This window comes from Podarcis cretensis (genome assembly GCF_951804945.1).
Source record: "Podarcis cretensis genome assembly, chromosome: 11".
Taxonomy (NCBI): Eukaryota; Metazoa; Chordata; class Lepidosauria; order Squamata; family Lacertidae; genus Podarcis; species Podarcis cretensis.
In genome coordinates this window covers 48,840,861-48,867,283 of record NC_137180.1, presented here as the reverse complement: position 1 = coordinate 48,867,283, position 26,423 = coordinate 48,840,861, and the positions used below count along the sequence as shown (strand labels likewise).

The window sequence follows — 26,423 nt, the reverse complement described above, 5'->3', positions numbered from 1 at the left end:
TTCTAATCAAATTGACACCTTTAATTTTCAATCTTCTTCTCTTTTCATAATTATCTAAATCCATAGTATCTTACAATTCATTCTTACTCCAGTCCTAGGCCCATTTGATACTTTCAATTAACTTCTACTTATCGTATGTTACAATATTTGGCTAAATAGTCTTTAAATTTATTCCAATCTTCTTGATATTCCTCTTCTTTCTGATCGCGGATTCTTCCAGTCAGGTCAGTTAGCTCCAAAAAGTCTAACATCTTCATCTGCCATCACTATCCACCCTACTTAACCAGTCCTCCAAACTCCAGAAGGAGTGGCAAGGAGAGGGAGAGGATGCGAGGTGTTGAAAGTCACAAGCCAAATGGTATAAAGCTGCTGCCACAACCTCCTTTCCTGGGTCAACCCTTGAATGGGGTCCAAGGAGGAGAACCCCCCCTTCGATATTTACCAGGTTGCCCAACCCTGTGTCACTTTTACCGTGACGCAGACAGAAATCCAACAGGTAGTGTGTATCAAGTGGTCAGGCACCAGTTCAGCTTCTCCAGCAAAAGGCACAAAATACAAAAGGCAAAAGTCCTTTTCCAAATCTATTGAAAAAGCCACTCAGCAAGTAAAAGGTTACAAACAAGAAAAATTAAAATGTTGCGCAGTATAACTGACTGAAACATTCTCACAAAGTAACAGTTCAAAACATGGCAGGTCATCAAAGTTTCTTTGCTGGTTGTCAGGGAACTGCCATCGGAGCTTAAGGTGGTGGAGAGGCTATCGGATGCTGGGAGACCCTCTGATGCTGAGGAGGGAACCAGCAGGGGGAGAGGGAGAGCTTCCGCGGAAGCAGGAGGGGAGGCGGAGGAGACAGAGTCGGAGGTGAGGCTCAGAGACGCTTCCAGCGAGACCAGTGGGGAGAGCTCAGGACCTCCCCTTGGAATGCCCACTCTGCACAGAAAGCTGTTGCGTAGAGAATCAAGGAGGAGACTTTCTGTCAAAGAACTTTTATGCTGGAAAAAATTCAGGAAACGCCCACTGACGGATTCTGCCAGCGATTAAGGCAGCCATGCACTGATGGATCCGCGGAGAGGGAGAGTTTTAAAACTAACTACATAACTGTGAGAGTCTTAGCGCTCACGCACAAGCAGCCCCTTATCCCATTACACTGGTCAAGAACCCTCAGGCGCAAAACACCAGGGCATGGTGGTCTGCAATTTGCATCTCAATTCCTCAAACTTTTATCCTTGAGGATTCCACTTGGAGAAGGGGTTTAGGGACCAATCATTTCTTTTGGTTAATTACCAAATACCACTGGCTGTATGATGGGACTATAACTCCTGATTGTCAGGAGACCAAGACAGCTGAACTTTGTTTATGCTCAAAGAACCTTGAGATCAAAAGGTACTCCCTTCGTTCCCAGACTCGTACCAGGTTTTTTGAGCTATAAATTGCCTGATAGACTTTTCACACCCATTCCACATCTGAGCTCCCCAACTGTCAGAATTTACAAATCAGATAACGTCTTCTTCCTTCCCAAAGACAGGAGGCAAATTGATTCTCACTTCTAAAGACAGGGAGTCTGCAGTTAAGGAGACCAGACCTCTGTTTCCCAGAAATCCACAGCTTTACTCTCCCGCAATTCCTCACGCCTACATGAACCAAAGTTTTAACGTGCTAAGATTTCTCAACTTCACTACAAGGGGCATTAAAAATAAATGAAATGCTAGCCAGAACAGCTTTAAAATGCCATTCACACCAGAACACAAACTGGTCCCCTTATTTTAATGGAACTCAGGAAATACCATATTTTTTGCTCTATAAGACTCACTTTTTCCCTCCTAAAAACTAAGGGGGAATGTGTGTGCGTCTTATAGAGCGAATGCAGGCTGCGCAGCTATCCCAGAAGCCAGAACAGCAAGAGAGATTGCTGCTTTCACTGTGCAGCAATCCCTCTTGCTGTTCTGGCTTCTGGGATTCAGAATATTTTTTTTTCTTGTTTTCCTCCTCCTAAAACTAGGTGAGTCTTATGGTCTGGTGCGTCTTATAGAGCAAAAAATATGGTACTTGGCTTGGGTTGGTCATCTGCCCCCACTGCCAGTTCAAGTGCCTTTAAGAACTGCATCTGCTGCACGAGCCTGTCTATTACGATCTGCCTCAAGGCCAAACTACAAGTGGAATCCATCACACGGTTTGCCCATCATTTTTCTTTTGCAAAGGGCCAGTGTGTGGTCCTCAATCTGGATCAGAAACAATGGCATGGAGATGCTTAAAAAAAGGAGGAGGATACAACTTTACTCCCTTTTGTGGTCCAGCTTCAGTAAAGGGGCTACATGAGTATCATCAGCTCCCACTTCAGATCTTTGCCTACCACATGCCCTAAAGGGGTGCATCATGGCTTCACGTGGCTAATGTGTGAGTATTGCAATACTGAACTAGTACCCAGTCCTTGTACTTCTTTGCAAGACATCTGGGAGATAAAAACCCGTTTCCATAAGGTATTATGAGCCATGTCTGGAACAAGGCTTCCTATGTGTGCTATATTTTACCTCAGTGTCTGATTCGTGTTTATCCTCCAGGACATTTTCAATCTCAATCTTCTCTACTGGTTTGTGCAAAGGAACTTGCGGTGGTTGTAAGATGGCAGGCCTTAAAACATCCCGTTGTACATTTGAAGGAAGACCTTGCAGAATAGAGAGAAACAGGTATTTTAAAAAAATGGTTATTTCTTGTTGCACACCCTTCTTGTACAAGGGTTTCTTAAAGTCACATGAATGAAGGAAAAACTAATCCTTCATTATGGTAGTCATGCCAACTGAACTTCTGTCATATTTTCACACTAGGAACATTGCAGCTAGGTCACAGAATCATGAGGCTATACATATACAATATATTTGAATCACACGTCCACGCTGGCTAAGAATCATGGGAACTGTAGTTTGTTAAGAGTTCTAGGAATTGTAGTTCTGTGAAGGGTAAACTACAATCCCCAAGATTATTTGGGGAGAATGTAATTAAATTGATGGTTTGTGCACTGCCATACAGTGGTACCTCGGGTTAAGTACTTAATTCGTTCTTAACCTGAAACTGTCCTTAACCTGAAGCACCACTTTAGCTAATGGGGCCTCCTGCTGCTGCCGCGCTGCCGGAGCCTGATTTCTGTTCTTATCCTGAAGCAAATTTCTTAACCTGAAGCACTATTTCTGGGTTAGCGGAGTCTGTAACCTGAAGTGTATGTAACCCGAGGTACCACTGTAATTTGAAGGGTTTTCAGCAGAGTCTGGGTGGACACTTATTAGGGAAGCTCTAGTAGGAGGTTTCCTGCATGGGCATGCAGTTGAACTAGATGACCTTGAAGTGCCTTCTAACTCCATCCTAAGACTTTCTAGATTTTTGGAGGGAAGGTGGTTAAAAACATATTTTGCTCTTACATCTGTACACTAGAGCCGAAGCAAATTTTGCAAAATTTCAAAATCCCACATGAATGTAAAAACAAATGGGGCGCGTGGTATACATGGTAAATTGAGTTATATGATATGCCTGAACAATGGGTTTAAATGAGGTTCATAACACCCTTTCTGCACAATCTACAAGTCCTAGAAATTTCCTTCCAGTCTAGTTCCATGATCATCCACAAGCTAGGGGGCAGTGTGACATACATGGCAGGATTTCATGTACAATAGAGGCTTTTCCATAGTAATGCCCTCTATTTCCTTCACTTCTAGTCCATATAAAAGGGCCTGTGTAATAGCCCCATATAATGGCTCCATTAAAGCGGTACCTATTTATCTACTTGCACTTTGACGTGCTTTCGAACTGCTAGGTTGGCAGGAGCAGGGACCGAGCAAAGGGAGCTCACCCCGTCGCTGGGATTCAAACCGCTGAACTTCTGATTGGCAAGTCCTAGACTCTGTGGTTTAACCCACAACGCCACCCGCGTCCCACAATGGTTCCATTGCACTGTAATAACTGTACCTTTTTCTGTTTCTTTCACAGCAATGTTCTTTTGTAGTAGCGCTGAGGTCATGAATATGTTATTCTTCTTTACTGCAAAACAGTGCAAAGTGTTTAGCTAAATTGGTTTTCTTTTTTCCTCTTTCCTCTTCTTGTTTATTTTGTACTGAGTTTTACCAGTGAGTCAAAACTCCCTCAAGCACTGACAAAATAATAATAATAATACTATTCCGGCCTACTAAATCACTCTGTAGTCATACTTTAATTTACCTGGCTGGGGTGGTGGAAATGTTGGAAGGATGTTAAAGGAAGATGATCTTGCTCTTTTGGGGGAAAGAACATTTTCTGGAAACACAAGAAGCAAATCATAAATTTCCCCAAGGGTATTTTACACTTATAACTTAAGCAAATGTAATTATGCCAGCATGTAAACACAATTATAGCACCATGTTTCTTTGATAAAAAAACTTGACAGATATATAGACTAAGGCAGACTTCCCAAACTTGGTACCTTCCATATATTTTTGATTCCAACTCCTATCAACTGCAGTCAGGGTGACCATCCCCAGTGGTCAGGGATGATGGAAATTTTATCCAAAACATCTGGAGGACACTTGGTTGGGGAAAGCTGAACTAAGCATGAGATTATTCTTACAGTTTCTGTCCTACAACCATTCACATCCCACTGTAGTCCATTTCAAACTATGCTTAACTAACTACCTTTGAAATCAGTGGGAATTAAAACATGCTGTTCAGCATTTAATTCCAACTGAGTGAGTACAATTTGAAACCTGGTAGAATAATGGGTTTACTCTTAATGTACAATTCAGTACTGGAAAGGGAAATGGGCTAAGAAGTCATACCTCTGTATGACTGGGAGTCGGACGTTTGAAAAGAAAAAGACGAAGATCTTGCACGTTTTCTGGAACAACCAGTGGAAACTAAAAGGGGGGGAAACACAGTACACATCATCATGCACTGCAATTCCTTTCAACCTCAGCAATACAACAGCCCAAAGGAATCAAACCCAAGGCTACACAGCGTGGCATAGTGGTTAGCTTGTCAGACTGGGATCTGGGAGACCAGTGGCGTAGCGTGGGGGGTGCAGGGGGGCCCGGCCGCACCGGGTGCAACATCTGGGGGTTAGGGTTAGGGGGCGCAAATCCACGGGTTAGGAGGCGCAAATCCATGGGTTAGGGGGCGCAAATTACTTGCCTTGCCCCGGGTGCTGACAACCCACGCTACACCACTGTGGGAGTCCAAGGTTCAGATCCTCCCACGGTGCACCGGGTGACCTTGGGCCAGCCATTGCCTCTCAGCCTAACATACCTCACAGGGCTGTTTGGGGGACTAAATGAGAACCATGTACAGTGGTACCTCGGGTTAAGTACTTAATTCATTCCGGAGGTCCGTTCTTAACCTGGAACTGTTCTTAACTTGAAGCACCACTTTAGCTAATGGGGCCTCCTGCTGCCGCCGCGCCACCGGAGCACGATTTATGTTCTCATTCTGAAGCAAAGTTCTTAACCCGAGGTACTATTTCTGGGTAAGCGGAGTCTGTAACCTGAAGCATATGTAACCTGAGGTACCACTGTATGAGACCTTGAGCTCCTTGGAGAAAAAGGTGGGAAATAAATGCAAAAAAAAATTAAAATAAGCAATAAAGACGCTACAACCTGAAAAAAGAGACAAAGCATGTGGCTTTGTAAACCCCCCCCCAAATCTTTAATACAATTTATTCTTAAAATAAAAAAGATCCTTGCCACTTCCCCCAGGTGGTAAGGACCTATGTGATCAGTCCTCTACGTGGAGAGAGGTGGGGCTGTTGTGGGGATTAAATGATGAGCAGGAGAACCGTGTATGTCACCTTGAGCAGCTTGGGAAAAAAGATGGACTATAAATGCAATAGTAAATAAATAAATAAGGCTGTCTTGTGATTGTCAGAAGACGGCTGATAAATCAAGGGTTCTCCTTAAAGAAGGGTAGATTATCCTAGGGTTACAAGTATATTATATTTGAATAATTAAATTATAATTAAAATCTATTGCGTGTTGAGGAAGTTGTCCAAGATCCCACCGATCTTGCCCATATCCCACCGATGACTAAGATAATCACATGTCCTGGTTTGCAGAGGGCAGAGAACAGCCATTTATTCAAAAGGCTGAATAAAACATGTTTTGTAGATATGGCTATTTTTTCATAGGAATGCAGGTGCTGGATGTGCAGGGACCCTACTTACAAAAAAAAAGGGACAAGAATATATGTAGCTGCTTAGTCTCAGGTTTGATGCCATATCAGATTTGCTGCCAAACCAGAAGCAATTCAGGTATTTATTGGCATGAAAAATCCTGAGGCAGAGGATTGAATCTAGGTGATATGTTGATGCCCTGGGTTGACTAAGGTGAATACCTATTTACTAAATAAAAATGATACTATGTACTTTACAACCAGTTGGTGTTGGAAGCTTTCTTAACAAAAATAAATGATTACATTAAAAATACATATATTGTTATTATTTTATTTTTAATAAAGTAATAATAATAAGTAAAAAAAATGTGCACCCCACCTTCAAGGCCATTATTTATCATAATTATCCTATTTTCCAAAAATGTAACACTTCTTGGGATGGTTTGATCCCTCTCTGTTTTAACAATACAAATTCCACAAATAGTTTCCATATCTCCTCAAAGTTATTTCTCTTCCATATTCCCCTTCCTACTTTGACAGCACACGTTAATTTATCATTAATCGCTATATCCCACAATTCTTTATACCACTCTTCTATTTGGAATCCACTTTGCTTTCCCCATTTCCTAGCTAGGATAATTCTTGCCGCCTGATTACCTTTTTCAGTCTTGCACACAGGATCTTCTGCAGGCCTCTGGACAGAAAGAGAGAGTAGTCAGCCCTCAGTTGAGGATTGCCAGATGTCAGTTATTTTAAGAGAGACCCCTAGTTGGACACTGATTTTTGCCGGCCCTGGAAATATGTGTAACAGAATGCATAGCAGAAACTGAGGCTCAGTCTAGATCATGAACAGATGATGTTGGAGATCAATTTTCATCAGCCCCACCTCAGCGGCAAAAGTAGACAGGGCAACAAATGTGACTCTTAGCTACAGACTACAGTGGTACCTCAGGTTAAGAACTTAATTCGTTCCAGAGGTCCGTTCTTAACCTGAAACTGTTCTTAGCCTGAAGCACCACTTTAGCTAATGGGGCCTCCCGCTGCCGCCACACGATTTCTGTTCTCATCCTGAAGCAAAGTTCTAAACCCAAGGTACTATTTCTGGGTTAGCGGAGTCTGTAACCTAAAGCATCTGTAACCCGAGGTACCACTGTATTTTCTACATGCACTCACACTTTCATCTGTCTCCTCCATCCAGACCAGCAAGAGACATTAACAGAGCTTAACAACATATTCTAGCCACACAAAAACACTCAGTGTGTAAAATACAGTCACCAAGGGGACATGGGCTGGGGAGAGGGGAGTGTTCTAGGGGGCAGAGACCTCGAGGGTTGCATTTGCTCCCAAGACCTGAGATTCCCCACCGTTGCTCTGTATGCATTCAGAGTACAGTGGTACCTCGGGTTAAGAACTCGATTCATTCCGGAGGTCCATTCTTAACCTGAAACTGCTCTTAACCTGAAGCACCACTTTAGCTAATAGGGCCTCCCACTGTTTCTGCGCCGCTACCGCGCAATTTCTGTTCTCATCCTGAAACAAAGTTCTTAACCCAAGGTACTATTTATGGGTTAACGAAGTCTGTAACCTGAAGCGTCTGTAACCCGATCTACCACTGTACAGTCATACCTCAGGTTAAATATGCTTCAGGTTGAGCGTTTTCAGGTTATGCTCCATGGCGACCCGGAAGTAACGGAACAGATTACTTCCAGGTTTCGCCGCTCGTGCATGCACAGACGCGCAAAATGACGTCACGCGAATGCACGGAAGTGGCGAATCGCGACCCGCACACGCGCAGATGTGGGTTGCGTTCGCTTCAGGATGTGAACAGGGCTTCGGAACGCATCCCGTTCGCATCCAGAGGTACCACTGTAACTTCAAAACCAGGGGAAGGCAACCTAAAGCCCGTGGGCCGGATGCGGCCCAATCACCTTCTCAATCCAGCCCACGGATGGTCTGGGAATCAGCATGTTTTTACACGAGTAGAATGTGTCCTTTTATTTAAAATGCATCTCTGGGTTATTTGTGGGGCCTGCCTAGTGTTTTTACATGAGCAGAATGTGTCCTTTTATTTAAAATGTATCTCTGGGTTATTTGTGGGGCATAGGAATTTGTTCATTCCCCCCCAAAAATATATTCCGGCCCCCCACAAATTCTGAGGGATAGTGGACCACCCCCCCTGCTGAAAAAGTTTGCTGACCCCTGTTCTAAATTCTACTACTATGGCTGGGAACCCAGGTTTTCCAGGATTCCTGATTACACATCTGCCCCAGGTGCGTACAGATGTATCTATGAATGCAGACTCTCTGCTGAACCCACATAGACCTGCTGCTGTGGTCCTGCGCCTCCCACCTTGTGCCCTGACTCACCCCAGATGTGTTGTCAGGAGAAATGCAAGAAGGGGAGGCTTCCATTCGTACCTTGCAAGGGCGTTCCTTCTTGAAAACAAATATGGGCTGTGCAATCACGGATCTGCCTTGGGAAAGAAGAAAGACTCCATATGTGTGAATTCAAATAATGTTTCCTTTTGCACTATACAAATATAACATGTTTTCGTTGATTTGGGATTTCTGGACAGAACTCAGCTATTCTGGGAACGCAATATTTCATCTTTTGACACCATGCCCTCTTCAAATCCACACCATTGCTTTTTCTGTTATCTTTCAGGGATGCAGCTGTACTAGATGAAAAAATGTATTTATTGTTGTGTACTTTTACCTTTGGGTCACGGGTGGTGCTGTGGGTTAAACCACAGAGCCTAGGACTTGCCGTTCAGAAGGTCGGCGGTTCGAATCCCCACGACGGGGTAAGCTTCTGTTGCCCGGTCCCTGCTTCTGCCAACCTAGCAGTTCGAAAGCACGTCAAAGTGCAAGTAGATAAATAGGTACCGCTCCGGTGGGAAGGTAAACGGCGTTTCCGTGCACTGCTCTGGTTCGCCAGAAGCAGCTTAGTCCTGCTGGCCACATGACCCGGAAGCTGTACGCCGGCTCCCTCGGCCAATAAAGTGAGATGAGCACCGCAACCCCAGAGTCGTCCACGACTGAACCTAATGGTCAGGGGTCCCTTTACCTTTACCTTTTTACTTTTACCTTTGTATTCTCTAAAGCAGCTTTGTACTAGATGGGGGGGAAATGTGTTTATTGTTGTGTACTTTGATGTTTCTATTCTCCAAAACAGGTGTAGGAGCTTTACCTAATGATAGGGACGGTTCTGGTAGCAGGAGCAGCTTAGGGGGTGCTCCAGTTGCCCTGTAATCACCTTGTTTCAACATAGGATGTGTGGTCCAATTCAGCCATTTGCCTGACTGGGGCCTCAGAAAGTGGCAGGGAAACAGCACCCAGAAACACCTCTTACAACGACTTGTTCATCTTGAAGGGCAAGTTGAGGCTCATCCTCTCAGCCTCAAAGAAGGTGCCTTTGCCCCACCTGTGCAACATTAACATACATCCACCTAATCGCTTGGCTGTTTCTTGGCCCACCAGTTTCCTTTGCAATGGAAACCTGCACTTCAGCCTAAGTCCATTGTCTCTGGCTTCTCTTTGGGAGTGCGTCCCATGCATGCACCCTCATTTCATCCTCACCCCACGGCATGGGATGCCTGCACAAACGTCCGATTTCCATGTCATACAAAACTATCCTATTTCAACATCATCTATAGGACCTTTTGCAGATACCATTTTAGCAGGTGATCCATTCAACACACTATAGAAGGGTCAGCAAACTTTATCAGCAGGGGGCCGATCCACTCCCTCAGACCTTGTGGGAGGCTGGACTATATTTTGGGAAAAAATATGATTGAATTCCTATGCCCCACAAATAACCCAGAGATGCATTTTAAATAAAAGCACACATTCTACTCATGTAAAAACACGCTGATTCCCCAACTGTCTGTGGGCCAGATTTAGAAGGCGACTGGCTCGGATCCAGCCCCAGGCCTTAATTTGCCTACCCATGCACTATAGGAATTGGGCCTTTAGTGTCCTGACACCTACCATGTGAAATTCTCTCCTGTTAAATGTTAGTCAGGTCTAATGCAGTCTGCATCTGTATTGGAACTATTTCCAGATGCTTTTAAGTGTATCAGTTAATGTTTTTGCTGCCCTGGGCCCCTACAGGAGGAAGGGCAGAATACGAATTTAATTAATAATGATAATGATAGTAAGTGTTGTTCTCAAATCAACAGCAAGCAATTTTAGGTGCTTCTCTTTATCTTCCTAAAAGTAACTTAATAGACGTAACGGCAGAGTTAAAACTGAGCAAGGATGCAATTATGGCCCATATACCCATCTTTAAACAAACCACAGTTTGGTTATATATGCAACTCTATTTAAAGAAAAGGAATAATGAACTATTTCTCCTGAGCTGTTAATGATTACAGCTCAGTCAAATTGCACAGAGGCAGAATTCTGCATGTGGAGGTAGTTATTGATAACTTAACCGCATGTTTAAAAAAACAGAGGTAGATTTGACTGTACCCCACAAAGGTATAATTTGTGAAGCCACCCCACAAGCTTGTATAAATTATTATGAGCATTGCTCAAGTGAAACTTATTAAAATATTCATCAATTCACCACACAGACAGTTAAGAAACTTTATATAGAGCTTGGCTTAGCTAGCACAACCATTTAATGTTGGAACATTCTGAAATAGTTGCCAAATACAGATTGGACACTTCCTTTCCAGGGTGTTTAAAAATATTTGTAAGATATATTTAATCTTTCAGTGTACAGTATATGTGTGCATATATGAATAGTCTCCAGAGTATCTCGGATCCTCCTTACAAAACCTATGCAATCAAATATATTCTGTTCTCATAAAACCAGCTGCAAATATGTGTAATGGGTTGTTAATTATAACATGCCATATGAAATAATATTATAGCCCAATGGGGAAGTGACTATGCACAGCACTGCAGGAAAGCAATAAATCAGGCATTTGGTATTTGCCTATGCATGCTCAACTGTGTGTAGCATTCACACGTCCCATTTCATCAGATGGTAGAGTAATAATAATAATTTTAATAATAATTTATTATTTATACTCTGCCCACCTGGCTGGCTTTCCCCAGCCACTCTGGACAGCTCCCAACAGAATATTAAAGACACAATAAAACATCTAACATAAAAAAACTTCCCTAAACAGGGCTGCCTTCAGATGTCTTCTAAAAGTCAGATAGTTATTTATTTCCTTGACATCAGATGGGAGGGCATTCTACAGGGTGGGCCACTCCCAAGAAGGCCCTCTGCCTGGTTCCCTGTAACCTCACTTCTCGCAGTGAGGGAACTGCCAGAAGGCCCTCGGCGCTGGACCTCAGTGTCCGGGCTGAACGATGGAGGTGGAGACACTCCTTCAGGTATGCTGGGCCGAGGCCATTTAGGGCTTTAAAGGTCAGCACCAACACATTGAATTGTGCTCGGAAACGTACACTGGGAGCCAATGTAGGTCTTTCAGGACTGGTGTTATATGGTCTTGGCGGCCGCTCCCAGTCACCAGTCCAGCTGCCGCATTCTGGATTAGTTGTAGTTTCCGGGTCACCTTCAAAGGTACCCCACATAGAGTCAGGAACAGTGTGTCAAGTGCATGGCAAGGATGTTGAACTAGCTGGGCCTTTGGCGCCTGATCCAGGGAGGCTCATCTTATGGTCTTAAAAATGCTTTTGTTTTTGTTAGTATTAATATGTTGAAAAATCAGAAGGGAGCTTTCATTCTCATCTGCTCTTCCAATGACAAGTGCTTCTGCCGTGATCTAATATATAAGGCAGTCTGCATGCATACACACACTCTCAGATACTGTCTGGTCTCAGCCAAATGAAGGGAATCCTCTTCAATTTGTCAACCCACATAGTTTTAAAGATCCTGCAGCAGGATGTAGGTGCTTCAGGGTGAAACCTGAAGTACGACTCTTAAACCCAAATGTCTGTGACATCAGTCCTTTTTATGTTCTCTGTAGCAACTTGCATTCTAATATGCAAACCACCTTGACCTGGAGTAAAATTAATTCTTTTTTTTAAAGTAGTAGACATAAGTAGCCGAAGATGGTTAGAAATGGGAGGATATGTCCATTTCATTTTATCCTTTTTCCAATTTTAAGTTTCGTTCTCCGCATTTCCACATCACTCTGTGTTGTTTTTTTTAAATCACAAAAATCCACATGCATTTTAGTGCGAATTTCTCCTAATATACAGTGGTACCTCGGGGTACATATGCTTCAGGTTTCATACGCTTCAGGTTACAGACTCCACTAACCCAGAAATAGTACCTTGGGTTAAGAACTTTGCTTCAGGATGAGAACAGAAATCGTGCTCCGGTGGCGCGGTGGCAGCAGGAGGCCCCATTAGCTAAAGTGGTGCTTCAGGTTAAGAACAGTTTCAGGTTAAAAACAGACCTCTGGAATGAATTAAGTACGTAACCCGAGGTACCACTGTACACACAGTTTTTTTGCAAAGCAAAACATGTAGAAAATACTAATATAATGTATTTTCAACAATATGTGCAATTTTATGCACACCTTGCTCTGTGCGCCTGTGCATTTTTAGATCCATTACTTGGTTGTTTTGCAAAACTTCAGAGAAGAAGAAGTTCTGAAGGGTTTGTGTATTATTTTGCAAAGAGTGACTTCGGCGTGCTCTCCTTCAAACGCGACCTGAATCAGATTTCTCTACTGTGTCTACTTAGGCTAGAGCAGTTCTGGTGCTGCTCAAACTCAGCAGAGGGCAGTAGTGTCCAGCCCATTGCAGACACCTTACAATTTTCTCATCTTTGACTGTAACCTTAAAACTAGAATGGGGAAGCCGCAGGGAACCTCCAGCTGCTGTTGGATTCCAACTCCAGTTTCCTCCAACCAGCACGGAATGATATTCAGGGATGATGGGAGTTGAAGTCTGACAACATCTAGAAGTCGGCAGGCCCCCGCATGCTTACCTTAAAGGCTTACTAGCCTCATCATTCAGAGTTTTCTTTTAACAAGAACAAATTCTATCATCTTTCCCAGTGGTCTCTTCCTCCTGCTTTCTTTAGGAAGGCTAAAGTTCAAGCATTAGATGGGACCACCCACTTTTATCATGGAAAAGCAGAAACGTTTTAGCCTTGTGACTTTAAAACATATTGCACTAACAAAAAGCAAAACAAAACAAAATAAAGGGAAGGAGGGAAAAGGATGTGGGAAACCAAATAACAGACTCACTTTGGACAACCATGAGAGAATGACTGTTTACTAAAAGCTGGAAGGCCGTAGGAAGCTGGCAAGGATCAGAAATGTTCTGTGCCAGAATTAGGAGCAGGGGAAAACAAACTGTTGCAATAGCTGAAAGCTCAGATCTGGGAGGAACTGAGGGAGTGTTTCTGAGTGGCTACATTTCTGACTGGCAGAAAAATCAGGAGACTAAGATATCACAGTATGTTATAAACAGTAAAGGACTTATTCTAGTCAGGGTGGGTGGGAGGAAACACATATGTCTAGGGTAGCCACTTATATATTACTTCCAAAAGGAAATGTAATATCAAAACAGAGGGCACATTAAATTTTCATATGCTAACATGCACATTGGTGCAAATATAGAAACAGGGCCCCTCCAGACCACTGGTGTATTGTTGGTGGATTCTGCAACATATTCTTCGCACAATGCATTAGTACATTAGTGGTGGATTTATTTTGCTTTATTTTTTTTTCTGCTGTCATGCATCCCCAACGCCACCTCCTTATTGCTGCCTATAGCAGAACAAAAGCGGAACAAAAGTGAACCAAAAGATTTATGGTATAAAACGTGGCAGGGTCTCAGCAGGAAGCTATGGGATATGCACCGATTGGAAATGAAGCAGTGTGTCCATCCCAAAATTTCTGCAGGTGCAATGTATATGGAAAGCAGTATCTGGTATGACCACCCCAGTAGCATCATGAGCGCAAATCATCCAGAATGCATGATAACAATGGTATCCGGTCCGTGATTACTCTAATTTAGAATGAAATGCAAAACATCTCACCACAGTGTGAGCAACTGAAACATGGCGGTAAACTGTTAGTTGTTTAGAGTATTATTATTGTGTATATATATTTTTTTAACAGGCAGGGAAAAGGAGAGGCGTTGTGGAATTTTCAACCCCAGGTGCCAAATTAAGTTGGCTGGCTTTGGTTACTGTGCACCTTTACCGGAAACAAGACTACCATTTGCAAACAGTCTTGGGCCAAGCCAGGAAACATACAGGCACAAACCTGCCGGTACATTTTATATTATAATTAAAGCCCACATTCGCGAGCTCACAAAAGCATCAAGGTTATATAGGGTTGCCGTGGTTATATAGGGTTGGACATAGCCAGGATTCAGCCTTTGGAAGCAGGATTCAGCAGAAATCGATAATATGTGCAGGAAAATCAGCATTTTTTGAGATTTTGCAAAGCAACTTTGCCCAAAAAAAGTTCAACCAGTTTTGTGTCCAGATTTTCACTTTTTGAAATATGGCAACCCTAAAATAATTTTATCATTTTTACCCTGTAGAAAACAACAACAACCCAGTCTTGAGACAACCTAGCATGTGAGGAGGTGACCCCAGTTGGCCAAAACAGTGAGGCAAGTCCAATGCATCTATATCTATATGCACTGTGTTGCCAGCTGATTCTCCCATGCAAATATTCAGACTCTCTCCCCCCCCCCCCCCGGCCATTTTTCTCTCCATTGGGCTTGCTTCTGTTTTCTAAACCTCGCTGACAGGGACACAGGAAGCTGATTTTTAATGAGTCAGATTATTGGTCCATCTAGTTCGCTATTGTTTATACCAGGGGTAGCTAACCTGCTGCCCTCCAGATGTCACTGAACCACAATCCCTGTCGTCCCTAACCATTGGCCATACTGGCTGGGGGTGATGGGAACTGCAGTCCATCCATATCTAGAGGACACCATGTTGGCTCCCAGAGGTCTACTCTGGCTGGAGGTGGCTCTCCAGCGTTTCAGACATAGGTCTCTCCCAGCCATACCTGGAAATGCCCAGGATTGAAATTAGAAACCTTCTGCATGCACAGCAAATGCTCTCCCACTGAGCTTCTACAGCAAGCATGGCCTTAATATACATTTGGAGTGAATCTTTGTTCCAGAATGAGAACATCTCATGTGCATGGGGAGAAGAAAAGCGCTTTAGTGATGGCTGCAGAATGAAACTATGGTGGGACAGATGGAAGCAAACAGAAAGGACTGTTCTCCTTCTAACAGCGCCAGCTCACTTGGCATTCATCTGAGACTATCAGCAGGCTTTTAAGGGAGGCAGAAGAGACACATGGCTAGATCTCTTCTGTTGACAAAAGCAGGAGTCGTCCACAAACAGGCACAATCGCTCACAGAGGCACTCCGCCCTACGAGGACCCATAGGGAGCAAAAGGCAGTGAACGAGGCAAAGGCAAGGGGTGGAGGCAAAGGATACAGGGGCTGCTCCTCCTAGTCCTCCTCCTCCTCCTGAAAAACAGCAGGACGCACACTCTCGGCAGGCTGGTTTCAAAACTGGTTGAGACCGGATTGCTCCAGTCCTGAGCAGCCCAGCTACTTTGAGTGCAGGAGGCTGCTGGAAAAGTCTCTGCAGAAGCCTGCCAAATGGGCCGCCTCTGGCTGGTGGGACTGGAATAACCCACCCCTTTCTGCCAAAAGAAGACCAGACCTCGTAAATAAAGCCAGCCTTGTAAACAATCCTGGCATAACAGGGCTCTTGTTGTTTTTCTTCCTCCTCCTTCCTTTACATAAATATATTGTAGCAAACACATTTTCTTTGGTTGCAGATTTCCCCAACCGTGTGCCCTCAAGTTGTTTAAAACTACAATACCCATCAGGGCCACTAAAGCTGGAGAAGGCTGCTTTAGCAGAGAATAAAGAGGAGTGCAATTTACACCTGTGCTACTCAGACTCTCTCTCTCTGCATTCCTATTCTCCCAAAAACAAAGATCATTTTCGCAGTACTTTGGGCATGGAACTCCCAATCCAAGAGCAGCTCATCAACAAACCTCCTCGCCTTTTCATTTTATGAAGTGTTTGGAAGACATGGCTTTGGGGGGGGGCATGAGCTGTTTTATCTTGGTTTTATATTAATTTTATTAGTGATTTGTTAGCCTGGTTTATACATAGCACTAAGCCAGGGTTTCCCAATCTTGGGTCTCCAGCTGTTTTTGGACTACAGTTCCCATCACCCCTGACCACTGGTCCTACTAGATAGGGATGATGGGAGTTGTAGTCTAAAAAAACAAGTGGAGACCCAAGTTTAGGAAACCCTGCGGTAAACCCAACTTCCATCAGCCTCAACCAATATGGCTAATGGTCAAGGATGGTTGGAGTTGTGGTCAAGCAACATCTGGAGGAGCATAGGCTCCACATCCCTGGTTTAAGCTATTCCTTCACTTGTACCCAACCTCTATATCTGTAAACATTACAAAATTCTAATAAGCCTCCAGTGACTTCCTTCCACAGGGACCAAACTCAGGATAAGTGCTGTTTGACCTTGAAACTATTCAGTATTTGGGATGGAATTTGGTTCACCTTGGCTTTAAAGGTGATTGCACTAAAGCTGCACTTTCTAAAACAGTAAACAAATCGAAACACAGCCATACTTCACGAGTCACACTTTTACGAATTTTGCAATGCAGTTCTGCAACTAAGAATTGCATACCTAAAAGCATGTAATGGGGTGGTGTGCATATAAATGCATATATTAGTAAAAATAATGTACACAAATGCATTTGTATGAGGGGACGTTGTTTGCAAAATGTGTATATTTGTTAAAACTAAATACAAAAGAAAACCTTCTTGCGAGGAACTTGCACTACAATGCTGATGAATTTCCATCAGGATTATTTTTTTTTAAAAAAAGCAACCATAGAAATTTCTGCAGAAATATGTGGATCTGAATTTACAATTGGGGAAATGAGAAACCGAAAGAACAGAAAATTGAACAGTCCTCCTTGTAGACGTGGGCTGAGTGTCACAATATGTTATATATTGAGAGCTGGGGTTGCTCACAGCAGCTAAACTGCTTTCTTTGGCATCTCTCGGGGTGACCGTGGTGTGCGTTCCAGCTGTTAGTAAGAACAGTGCCGGAGTTCGAGCATGTTAAGGGTTTGTTAAACTGAAGCAGCTGTTCATGAATTTGGTCCAGTTCACAAGAATATTGGGCTGAAGACTCTAGCATGACACAGCTATGGTGAGGGAGCAGTGCTTAAATGATACAGCGGCCAAGGTGGTACGTGGCCCCCTCAGCTACTGTTTTCAATAAAGTTGCATGGGGCATGGAGTTAGTGGGTTTCATTTAGTGTTCCCGATGCAGGTGGTGCTGTGGGTTAAAGTACAGAGCCTAGGGCTTGCCGATCAAAAGGTCGGCGGTTCGAATCCCCGCAATGGAGTGAGCTCCCATTGCTCAGTCCCTGCTCCTGCCCACCTAGCAGTTCGAAAGCATGTCAAAGTGCAAGTAGATAAATAGGTACCGCTCTGGTGGGAAGGTAAACGGCATTTCCGTACGCTGTTCTGGTTTGACAGAAGTGGCTTAGTCATGCTGGCCACATGACCCGGAAGCTGTATGCCGGTTCCCTTGGCCAATAAAGTGAGATGAGCGTCACAACCCCAAAGTCATCCGTGACTGGACCTAATGGTCAGGGGTCCCTTTACCTTTACCTTATCTATGTCCCCCTATAACTCAAGCACTGTAATGGAGAGCTGAAAGCCGATTAAAGAAGAATGGATAAGAAGTCCCCACTAGACCTTGGAGCCCTAAGATCAGAGGTTAACTAACCACTGATTTAAAATTTCCTTTAGCCTATATACTTGTGCTCGTCTTTTGTTGAACAGCCCCCAGTTCCCACTTCTGGAAGCCAGGTAGATTCGCCATGTGCCATACTTTACAGAGAAAAAATCCTCTATTTGAAAGGATGTTGTGTCCAGTCTGGAGCTGAAAAGCCATAAGAAGGGGGAGTAAGTTGCCTATCAACATTTAACACCTGGAGAGCAAGCAGACAGCCAACCTGAACTAATAATAATAATAATAATAATAATAATAATAATTTATTTCTACCCCTCCCATCTGGCTGGGTTTCCCCAGCCTCTCTGGGCGGCTTCCAACAGAAGGTTAAAAATACATTAAACTAGGATGAGATACTGCTATTTTAATTACAGAAATTATTTATAAAGTTGCACCTAAACATCCGTATTAGCATATATCTTATGCAGATCTGTCTCCCTTTTTTTGGCAATGAATTGCCTCTTTTATGGTAAGGAAGGGGCCACCCTCGATGCCATCTGGGCAGAATCTTACCATTCCACTTGCACAATTTAATTTTTCTCCTCTTTCCCCCCTGTGGCCACCCCAGGCGCTCCCCAGATCTGCTCCAGATGGTTGAGGGAATCTCTAGAGCACATTTAGGGGCACACAGGGAGTGGAGAGGGGGAGAATGTCGTGCAAGCAGAAATCCTTGCAGTGACAAAACTTTCTCATTAGAACTACACTGGATCCCTCCCAATGTCTTTTGTTTGGTAACCAGCATCAGAGGCTGAAAGCTTGCAAATGGAATGTCCTACTCTGCCTCCACTCCTAAGCTATCAAGTTCCTTTCTGGTTCTGTCCCAGACCAACCAGGTTCTTCCAACCTCTACCCAGAACCTACCAAATCTTGCCTCGTCTCCAGTGTTCCACCTATCCTGGCCTTATCCACTGGGTTTCCCCAAAAGACCAGTATTTTGAAAACAAAAACAAAAAAAATGGAAAGCATTCAGCCCAATGACCGACACAGGCTCCCTAGCAGCTTCACAGATGAAATAACAGACACATGCATCAGCAAATCAAATGCTGATTCAGCCATCAGTTTTGCCAACTCACTCACTTCGGAAAGGTAGCTTTTGGATATCACAGCTGCCAACCAATCAACATCATCCATAGCTGACTTCTGATGCAAATATGTGGAGCTGGCTTTTTCAGAGCTTGACCTTACCTTTCAGAGGAAAGGTATTTCAAGTGGGGACACTTCCAAAAGACCTGCCATGCGATAAAAATCGAGCATCTTTTTTTCCACCCATAAACACATTTACTTGGAAATAAGCCACACACTTCAATAGAACTTGCTTCTGTGTACATGGTGCATAGGATCACAGCCTTAGGATCAGAGAAGTACATTGTTTTCTTTCATCTCCTTCATGAAGCTCTGGTGTATGGTTGTCAGGAAAAATAAACTGCTTTCTAGGCACATGTCTTGGTGGTTTTCCACTTGCCCAACTCCTTTCCAAGGGGAAACTTGCTTTTTAGCAATAGATCGGAACAAATGGTAATCTAGGGGAAACTGGAATTGCCTTTTGCTCAAACTGAGCGCTAAAGAGCAGTTTTCCCCCAGGGAAAGCAGGGGAAGTGTAGATAAGCCCATATTTAGCATTCTGTTCAATGCATGCTACTTTGTTTGGTCTAATGTTGGTGCATTTCTTTATCTTTTTAAAATAAAGATAGTAAGAAATAACACTAAACTTTTCAACATTTCTGTTTTGAAACTAAGCTGGTTGCGGTGTATTCATGGCCTGCTTTGATGATTGAATATTTAATATATTTCACCTTAGTGTTCTGTTGCTGCTGCTGAGTTTATTTCCCTTCCCCCTATTAATTTATGTGCTTATGGTTTTATGTAAGCCGCCACAGCCATCAAATGGTAAGGTATATATGTATAAAATAAATACAGAGCTACTCATTAATTTCCAGTCTAAACTTGAAATACTCTCATAAATTGATTACAATTTATAACCATCTTGGTTCCGTTCCCATTCAGCTTGTAGAGAAGCCATCCCCTTTTCAAAAAGAGTTCTGATTGCTTTTACATTTAGCAGGTATTCAGGCATTTTAGTGCATTAGCTGCTGGTAGTTTGTGAAATAGTATATGTTTAGCTCGTTTTACTGACACCTACATTGTTGCCAAGAATCTCACTAAAGCCTTTGAGCTGAAAGCACGACTTGCCTAAACCTGTAGTGACACAGACAATAGGGTTTATTTTAGAGATGGTAATTAAACCTATCACAAGGTAAAGACTATTATTACTTCTCATTCATGTGTGGCTACACTACTGATTACATCATATATTGTAAACTTATATTGTAAGGGACATTTAGGGTTGCTAGACCAAAACGTCAAAAATATGGAACGATTGGAGTACAATGCAACTGAAATAAAGGACATTTATTGGGTTCGGAAGCTTGGTGCTGCTTTGAAATAGCCTTCTTCAACCTGGGGTACCCTAGATTTTGTTGCACTACAACTCCCATCATCCCTGGCCATCAAATCCAAAAGTTAGGGGTGATGGCAGTTGTAGTCCAACAACATTTGGGGAAGGTGAAGGTTGAAGAGCAACTATGACATTATTTTTAAAGCATACTTTAAAAATTCGATACTAAAGAATTTAGATCCTTCAGCATGATATGCTGCAATATATGATGAAATTTGCAGTATATTCACACTTGGCAGGCAACGAACACTGTCAACTGCAATGCTTAATGAAGTGTTTGGGAGAACAGGTCGTCTTCTAACGATCAGAGATATTTTTGGATGCTGCATCAGAACATCATCATTTAATGAGAGGTGCTCTGACAGCACAAACTGGGCCACTAGATCACAGAGTTCATGCCAGACATGAAACAGGGAAGACTCTGACATCTACAGAATCACTAGGACTTTAAGTTTGACCTTGCATTGCAGCTTATCATGTCACGCTGAGAGATCTCAAATATATACTATAATGAGGTACCATAAGTCTAGAAAAAATTGGCACCATGCATTTGGTCCCAAGCATCATCAAACAATTAGGGAGCCAAAATATTCTATCATTGCACAAATCACAGTGAGCTTCAGAGCCAAGAGAAATTTAATGCTGGGTGTCTCTGTGTCTAGTCTTAGACCCTACCTTCTGCACTATATTGGTTTTCATCTTAGTGCAACTGGGCTATTCTTCCTTATCTGTGAACCCCATTGGGTATCTTTGGGCTAACCACCATCTCTCTGCCTAAACTACCTCACAGGGTTGTTGTGGATATCCAACCTATGCTGTTCTAAACACCGTGGAAGAGAAGGAAAAAACATACTGTATTTAGCAGTACAATGGGCACATGTGCTGCAAAATATCTAGGACATGTTAGAAGACATCTTTTAGAAGACATCTGAAGGCAGCCCTGTTTAGGGAAGCTTTTAATGTTTGATGCATTACTGTATTTTAATATTTTGTTGGAAGCCGCCCAGAGTGGCTGGATAAACCCAGCCAGATGGGTGGGGTATAAATAAATTATAATTATAATTATAATTATAATTATAATTATAATTATAATTATTATTATTATTAGAAGTTGGTGCTTGGCAATGATGAAAGAATGGCAGTCTGAACAGAACAGATTAACATTTGAAGAGGCAGACGAATCTTCTGAGTAAATGTCAATTTCCCTGACATAGCAAAATGGATCGAGGGGTTCATAGAAAATGGGCAATGCTAATCCATAAGGTGTTTAAATGAAGAAGAGTTGAAGAAAAAGAGTACCGTATATCCGTCCTCTTTGAATTTCCATTGTTAAGCACTTTCCATATAGATAACTGTATTTCTGGCTGTTAAAAACAGACTCTACTAATCTCATTATCCTAATTAGAAGAGAATCAGAAGAATGTCAAGTTTCAATTTTTAAGGCATCTAGTTCTCATTGTTGTTGAAAAAGTCGCAATGGTCAGATGGTGACTCAAAACCATAAACCTACTGGCACTTTAGAGGTTCCCAATGGTTCCATTTTATTCCTTGTCCACTGATCAAGTTTTTTTTAATTAAAAAAAAATCACTTTCACTGAAAAAAAATAGAAGAAGCAACACAAATCATGCAAATGCATGTGTAGTTTCTTCAAGAACTAAAGAGGTGCAGCAGGTGGAGATGAGCTGGAATGTGAAAGGTCAAGCGTCAAAACCCCACTCAGGCATAAAACTGATTGAGTAGCCTTGGGCAAGCCATAATACGCAAACCATGATCTTTAGAGTATTCCCATTACACCAGATCATGCCTGTGGCTTGTGGCAACTTATTACTGGTCCATCTAGCACAGTATTATTTGTACTGACCGTCAGTAGATTTCATGGGTTTCTGAAGTTTTCCCTAGCCCTTCCTGGAGATGCTGGCAGTTGAAACTGGGTACTTCTGGTGTGCACAGTTTGTGCTCAGTTACTGAAATACAACCTTTTCAGTGGAAAGATGATTGATATAATTTATAGATAAATAAAGCAAGCTATCTCTCAAAGTAACTTGAGGACTGAAAGTCAGGGTTGCCCTGCTGGATAAATGAAACTGCAAAAGTATACAGGGCTAAATTAGTCAACATCAAACACTTTTAAATCCTACTGATTTCAATGGAAGAGTTAAGCATGACCTCCAGTCAGGAAGAAACCATCACCCTCAATGCAATGAGAGCACAGCATACTCTTCTAATCTGAGTTAAGGTGCACAGGATTTCACCCTAAATCACTGGAATAAATGGGTTCTAAAAATGTTTAACTTTGGCTTTGCTATGTAGGCAAGCATAACCATAATCCAAATAGTGTTCACGTTAGTATATGTAATCTCCATAGTTTATTACGAGTACAAGGTATGATATTTATTTCTGCACAATCTGATTGTGATGGTCATCATTGAAGTATTGAAGTATTTGCCTTGTGAAAGCACACAAGGCTTGAGCTGCCAATGGGGAAAAAAGTCATTTTAAACAATTGAAAAAATAAAACGCTTACCTTCATCTTTGTGTTTACTGTTGTCCAGTGTGTGGAACATGTACATGTTCGTTGTGGCCTCAGCTGCTTGGTTCATGGTCCATGTGTCACTGGGATCTCTTCTTTTGATGAAATGAGACAACTGAGACCTGTGCTCCGTGCATGAAGCACCTATTCCTGCACACAAGTCATTTACCCTACTTGCAGGAATTTGCTGATTCCTCATCACTGAAGTCCATAGAGCTTTGCAAATGCAGCTGACAGAACACTGAAAAGATAAGACTTATTTTCTCGCCCTCTAAAAGCGGTAGCTGCAGCTTCCCAAGTAAGTAGCTGGCCAGATGTAACTTTGTGCAGTCGTCAGTGATGCTGCAACCTTCTCCAGAATCCCAAAGCAGCTTCTTGCAATTGAACGTTTAAAAAATAATAAAGCAACTTTAAAGGGCTGGGGGAGTGTCACAGTTCATAGGAGAGCAAGCTGCTCGCTCAGCAAGGTCTGCGCTTGCTGTTTCTGACAGCTCAGACTAGAGTACTTAAGAGAGAGGCAGAACTCTGGGAGGGGATATGTAAAGCCACGAAGATTAACATAAAGAGGGTGGGCCAGTAGGGAGACTTAGATTTCCTCTGCCCGGGATTTACCAGTGGTGAAGTGGGAGATCAGCTTTCTTGTTCTCTCAGCTGCAGATTTGATAGAGGAACGCCTTTGAAATTAATAGGGTTTCCTGGTTCCTTGCTTGTTGGAATTACTATAGTAAAATAATTGTGCATTCTGAAAAGGGAGGGCTTGGGCAAAGCTAATAACGTACAGGAACATCTGAAAACAAAATACCTCATTTTTTGCTCTATAAGACTCACTTTTTCCCTCCTAAAAAGTAAAGGGAAATGTGTGTGCGTCTTATGGAGCGAATGCAGGCTGCGCAGCTATCCCAGAAGCCAGAACAGCAAGAGGGATTGTTGCTTTCACTGTGCAGCGGAGATCCCTCTTGCTGTTCTGGCTTTTGAGATTCAGAATATTTTTTTTCTTGTTTTCCTCCTCCAAAAACTAGGTGCGCCTTGTGGTCTGGTGCGTCTTATAGAGCGAAAAATATGGTACACACCCTCCAACATTTTTCAGATATAATAGGAATATACACTCAGAACTCACCTAAGTGTACCACGTTTACAGATTGCTAACAGTTCTGCTTCATCTATGGGCTGATCCAGACTTTGTTCTTGCACCATGCCTAGAAAGCGCAGTTTCCCACTTATCCTGCACTTTCTGGACACAGGTCCAAGCAGTTTTACCTTTGCCCCACCACTCTCCCCCAGAAAACTCATGATAAATCACAGCAGACGCCAATCCACAGAAAACCCGATTGACATTTGCTCCAATTCAGCTGGAGGATTGTTTCTGGGGAAGCTCCCTTGAAGGCATGAATAGCTCTTGTGTTTGCTCTGGATTCGGAGCAACTGAATATTTCAGTCGCAAGTGATGCAGCTGAGCAGACCGCTGTAGCGGGTCAGGGAGGAAAAGATTCCTCTCTTCTTCCATGGCCAGCTTATCGTGAGTTTTCTGGGGGAAAGTGGAATGGAAGAGGCAGGAGGGGCCTGGGAAAGGGGTGTGGCCTGGGATCAGTACCTGGGGTTTAGAGGCCAGGTGTTCCCCACACCTGGAAGATGTCAGAACAGGAAGATGCAAGGGCATAAACATTGAAGTAGCTTTGAACATTGCCAATTTCAATTTATTCCTCCAGGAGCAAAGGAAAGCTCTGTCACTTTGAGCAGTATTATTGTTATTTTATTTAGGCCCCAGCCACTCTGTATGCTTTACTAAATGGCAGGGTGGTTATCTAGATGATGCCAACCAAGCATCTGATTTTCAACACCTCATTTATTGCTTCCAAATCTGACCCAGTGATATTTACTTGCACACAAGTGAGGGGTACTCCAGTTACTGAGGTTGCTCAGTTTAACGCGAGTGTGTTTTGAAAAATAGCACGGATGCCTCGGCTAAAAGGAAGCCAAGGAAAAGCTAGGTTGAGTCTTGACAGGAAAAGTAGTCAACATTCCTGTTGTTTTACATGTTTTTAAATATGCTATTTTATATTTCATTGCATTGTTTCATCGCTTTCATGTTTGCCATCCTGGGCTCCTTTGCGAGAAAGGGCATGTGGCGTTCGTACAGAGCCCCTGGTTGTTTCACAGACTATTGACCTGTACACCACTATTTTATTCTTCCGCTGCCACCAATTTTGTGGGGGGAAACCCAGGGTTCCCCATTGAAGTACTGAGTCTTAGTCAGGTAGAGTTAACAATGCAGATTAAACTTTATTTCAAACACAAACAATTTTTAAAATATATTTGAAATGCTGTCACTCTATTTCCTCTCAGTCTTGTCCCTAACTCACTCTGACTCCTCTATCTCCCCTCCCAAAAGAACCAACCAAAATAACTGTCAAGACCTCTGGGCTGAGCCTCAAAATCAGGTAGGCTCCGCCTCCGGGCTTTCTTATTGATCAACCTATTAACCCTTTCTCTCCCCCAATACAAACATATCCCCAAAGAATGGGCAAACGCCACAGGGCAAGATATAGATATTTGTTATTATGGGTTGCCTCCAACTAACTTATAACTCCATGGAAATTAATGGGCTTTAATCATGTCCATTCATTTCAGCAGGTCTGCTCTAAGTCGGACTTACCCATGGGATACAAACCCATGGGTACAAAACGCATGTTACAATTTAGCAAGACAATTGACCTAGGCAAGAAAGTTGGTGGAAGAAGGGAAACATAGCTTCAAACCTACTTATTTTATTGTATTTCTACCTTTCTCCTAAAGGAACCCCAGCAATCAGAATCCAGGAAGATGCCAAATAATCATAACTATAAATATGGGAGAGACTGACTAATTCGGTGGTCAAGAAAAACAGGGCTGGTGTTAAGTTGTGGGTGAACATATCAGACGACACAGCGATTCTTCAAACAGCTCTTGTTTATTCACAGGCCAGGACAGAACTGAACTGAAGGGTTCAGTCAGCCTGCTTATATAGAGCTCCAGTACAACGTAACTGTAACAATTTTCTAAAACTATCCAATCACTGAACGTCACTTACGTCACTTTCGATCCCTTATTTGCATAACTATCTACAGTATCCCCCTGCTGGCCCAGGGTGAGAACTTCAGTACATAACAGCTGGGATATTGTTAAGGGGTGGCACAGGCAAGGGCAAGCGCATCCCGCTTCACTGATTGAGGTGAAATGGGAAGTGCCGCCTTGCCCTGCCACTGCCACCACTGTACTTGTTTCTGCCACTGCTGCCGCCACTGCTGCTTCTGCACTCGCCCTGCTGCAGGCTGAGAAGAAGCACCAGTATCAGCTCCAGTTTGGGGTGTGATCCTGCTGCAAGAGCTTGTGCAATTTCAACTGATACTGGTGCCACTTCTGCACGAGCAATGGGGCAGGCAGGCTGCTGCTTTGGGGACTTCAGCCACCTCAGTCCACCTAATGGCTGAACCATGTCTGGGCACAGGACACCTAAGTCTTGGTTCTTTTGCACTGAGCCCAAGATCTCCTGCCCTTTCCCCCCTTTTAAAACTTTTTTTAAA

The 26,423-nt window shown here is 43.0% G+C and overlaps 1 protein-coding gene across 6 annotated transcripts in view; it reads right to left on the bottom strand.

Moving 5' to 3' along the window:
* RANBP3L (RAN binding protein 3 like) overlaps positions 1-23,368 on the bottom strand; it is a 46,431-nt gene extending 23,063 nt beyond the window's left edge. The window contains exons 1-7 of one of the 6 annotated variants that reach the window (XR_013843353.1): positions 22,858-23,368; positions 8,487-8,593; positions 6,778-6,814; positions 4,797-4,874; positions 4,204-4,278; positions 3,955-4,026; positions 2,529-2,662 (exon numbers count right to left, since the gene is read on the bottom strand). Coding sequence is in view for 5 of the 6 variants with exons in the window: in XM_079994924.1 (XP_079851050.1) it covers positions 2,529-2,662; positions 3,955-4,026; positions 4,204-4,278; positions 4,797-4,874; positions 6,778-6,814; positions 8,487-8,593; positions 22,858-23,062 (708 nt within the window). In the remaining variant the exon portion in view is untranslated. The remainder of the gene's footprint in view (positions 1-2,528; positions 2,663-3,954; positions 4,027-4,203; positions 4,279-4,796; positions 4,875-6,777; positions 6,815-8,486; positions 8,594-22,857) is intronic. The other 5 variants (XM_079994924.1, XM_079994925.1, XM_079994926.1 and 2 more) reach the window with 5 other exon arrangements.
* Between the last annotated feature and the right edge of the window lie 3,055 nt (positions 23,369-26,423).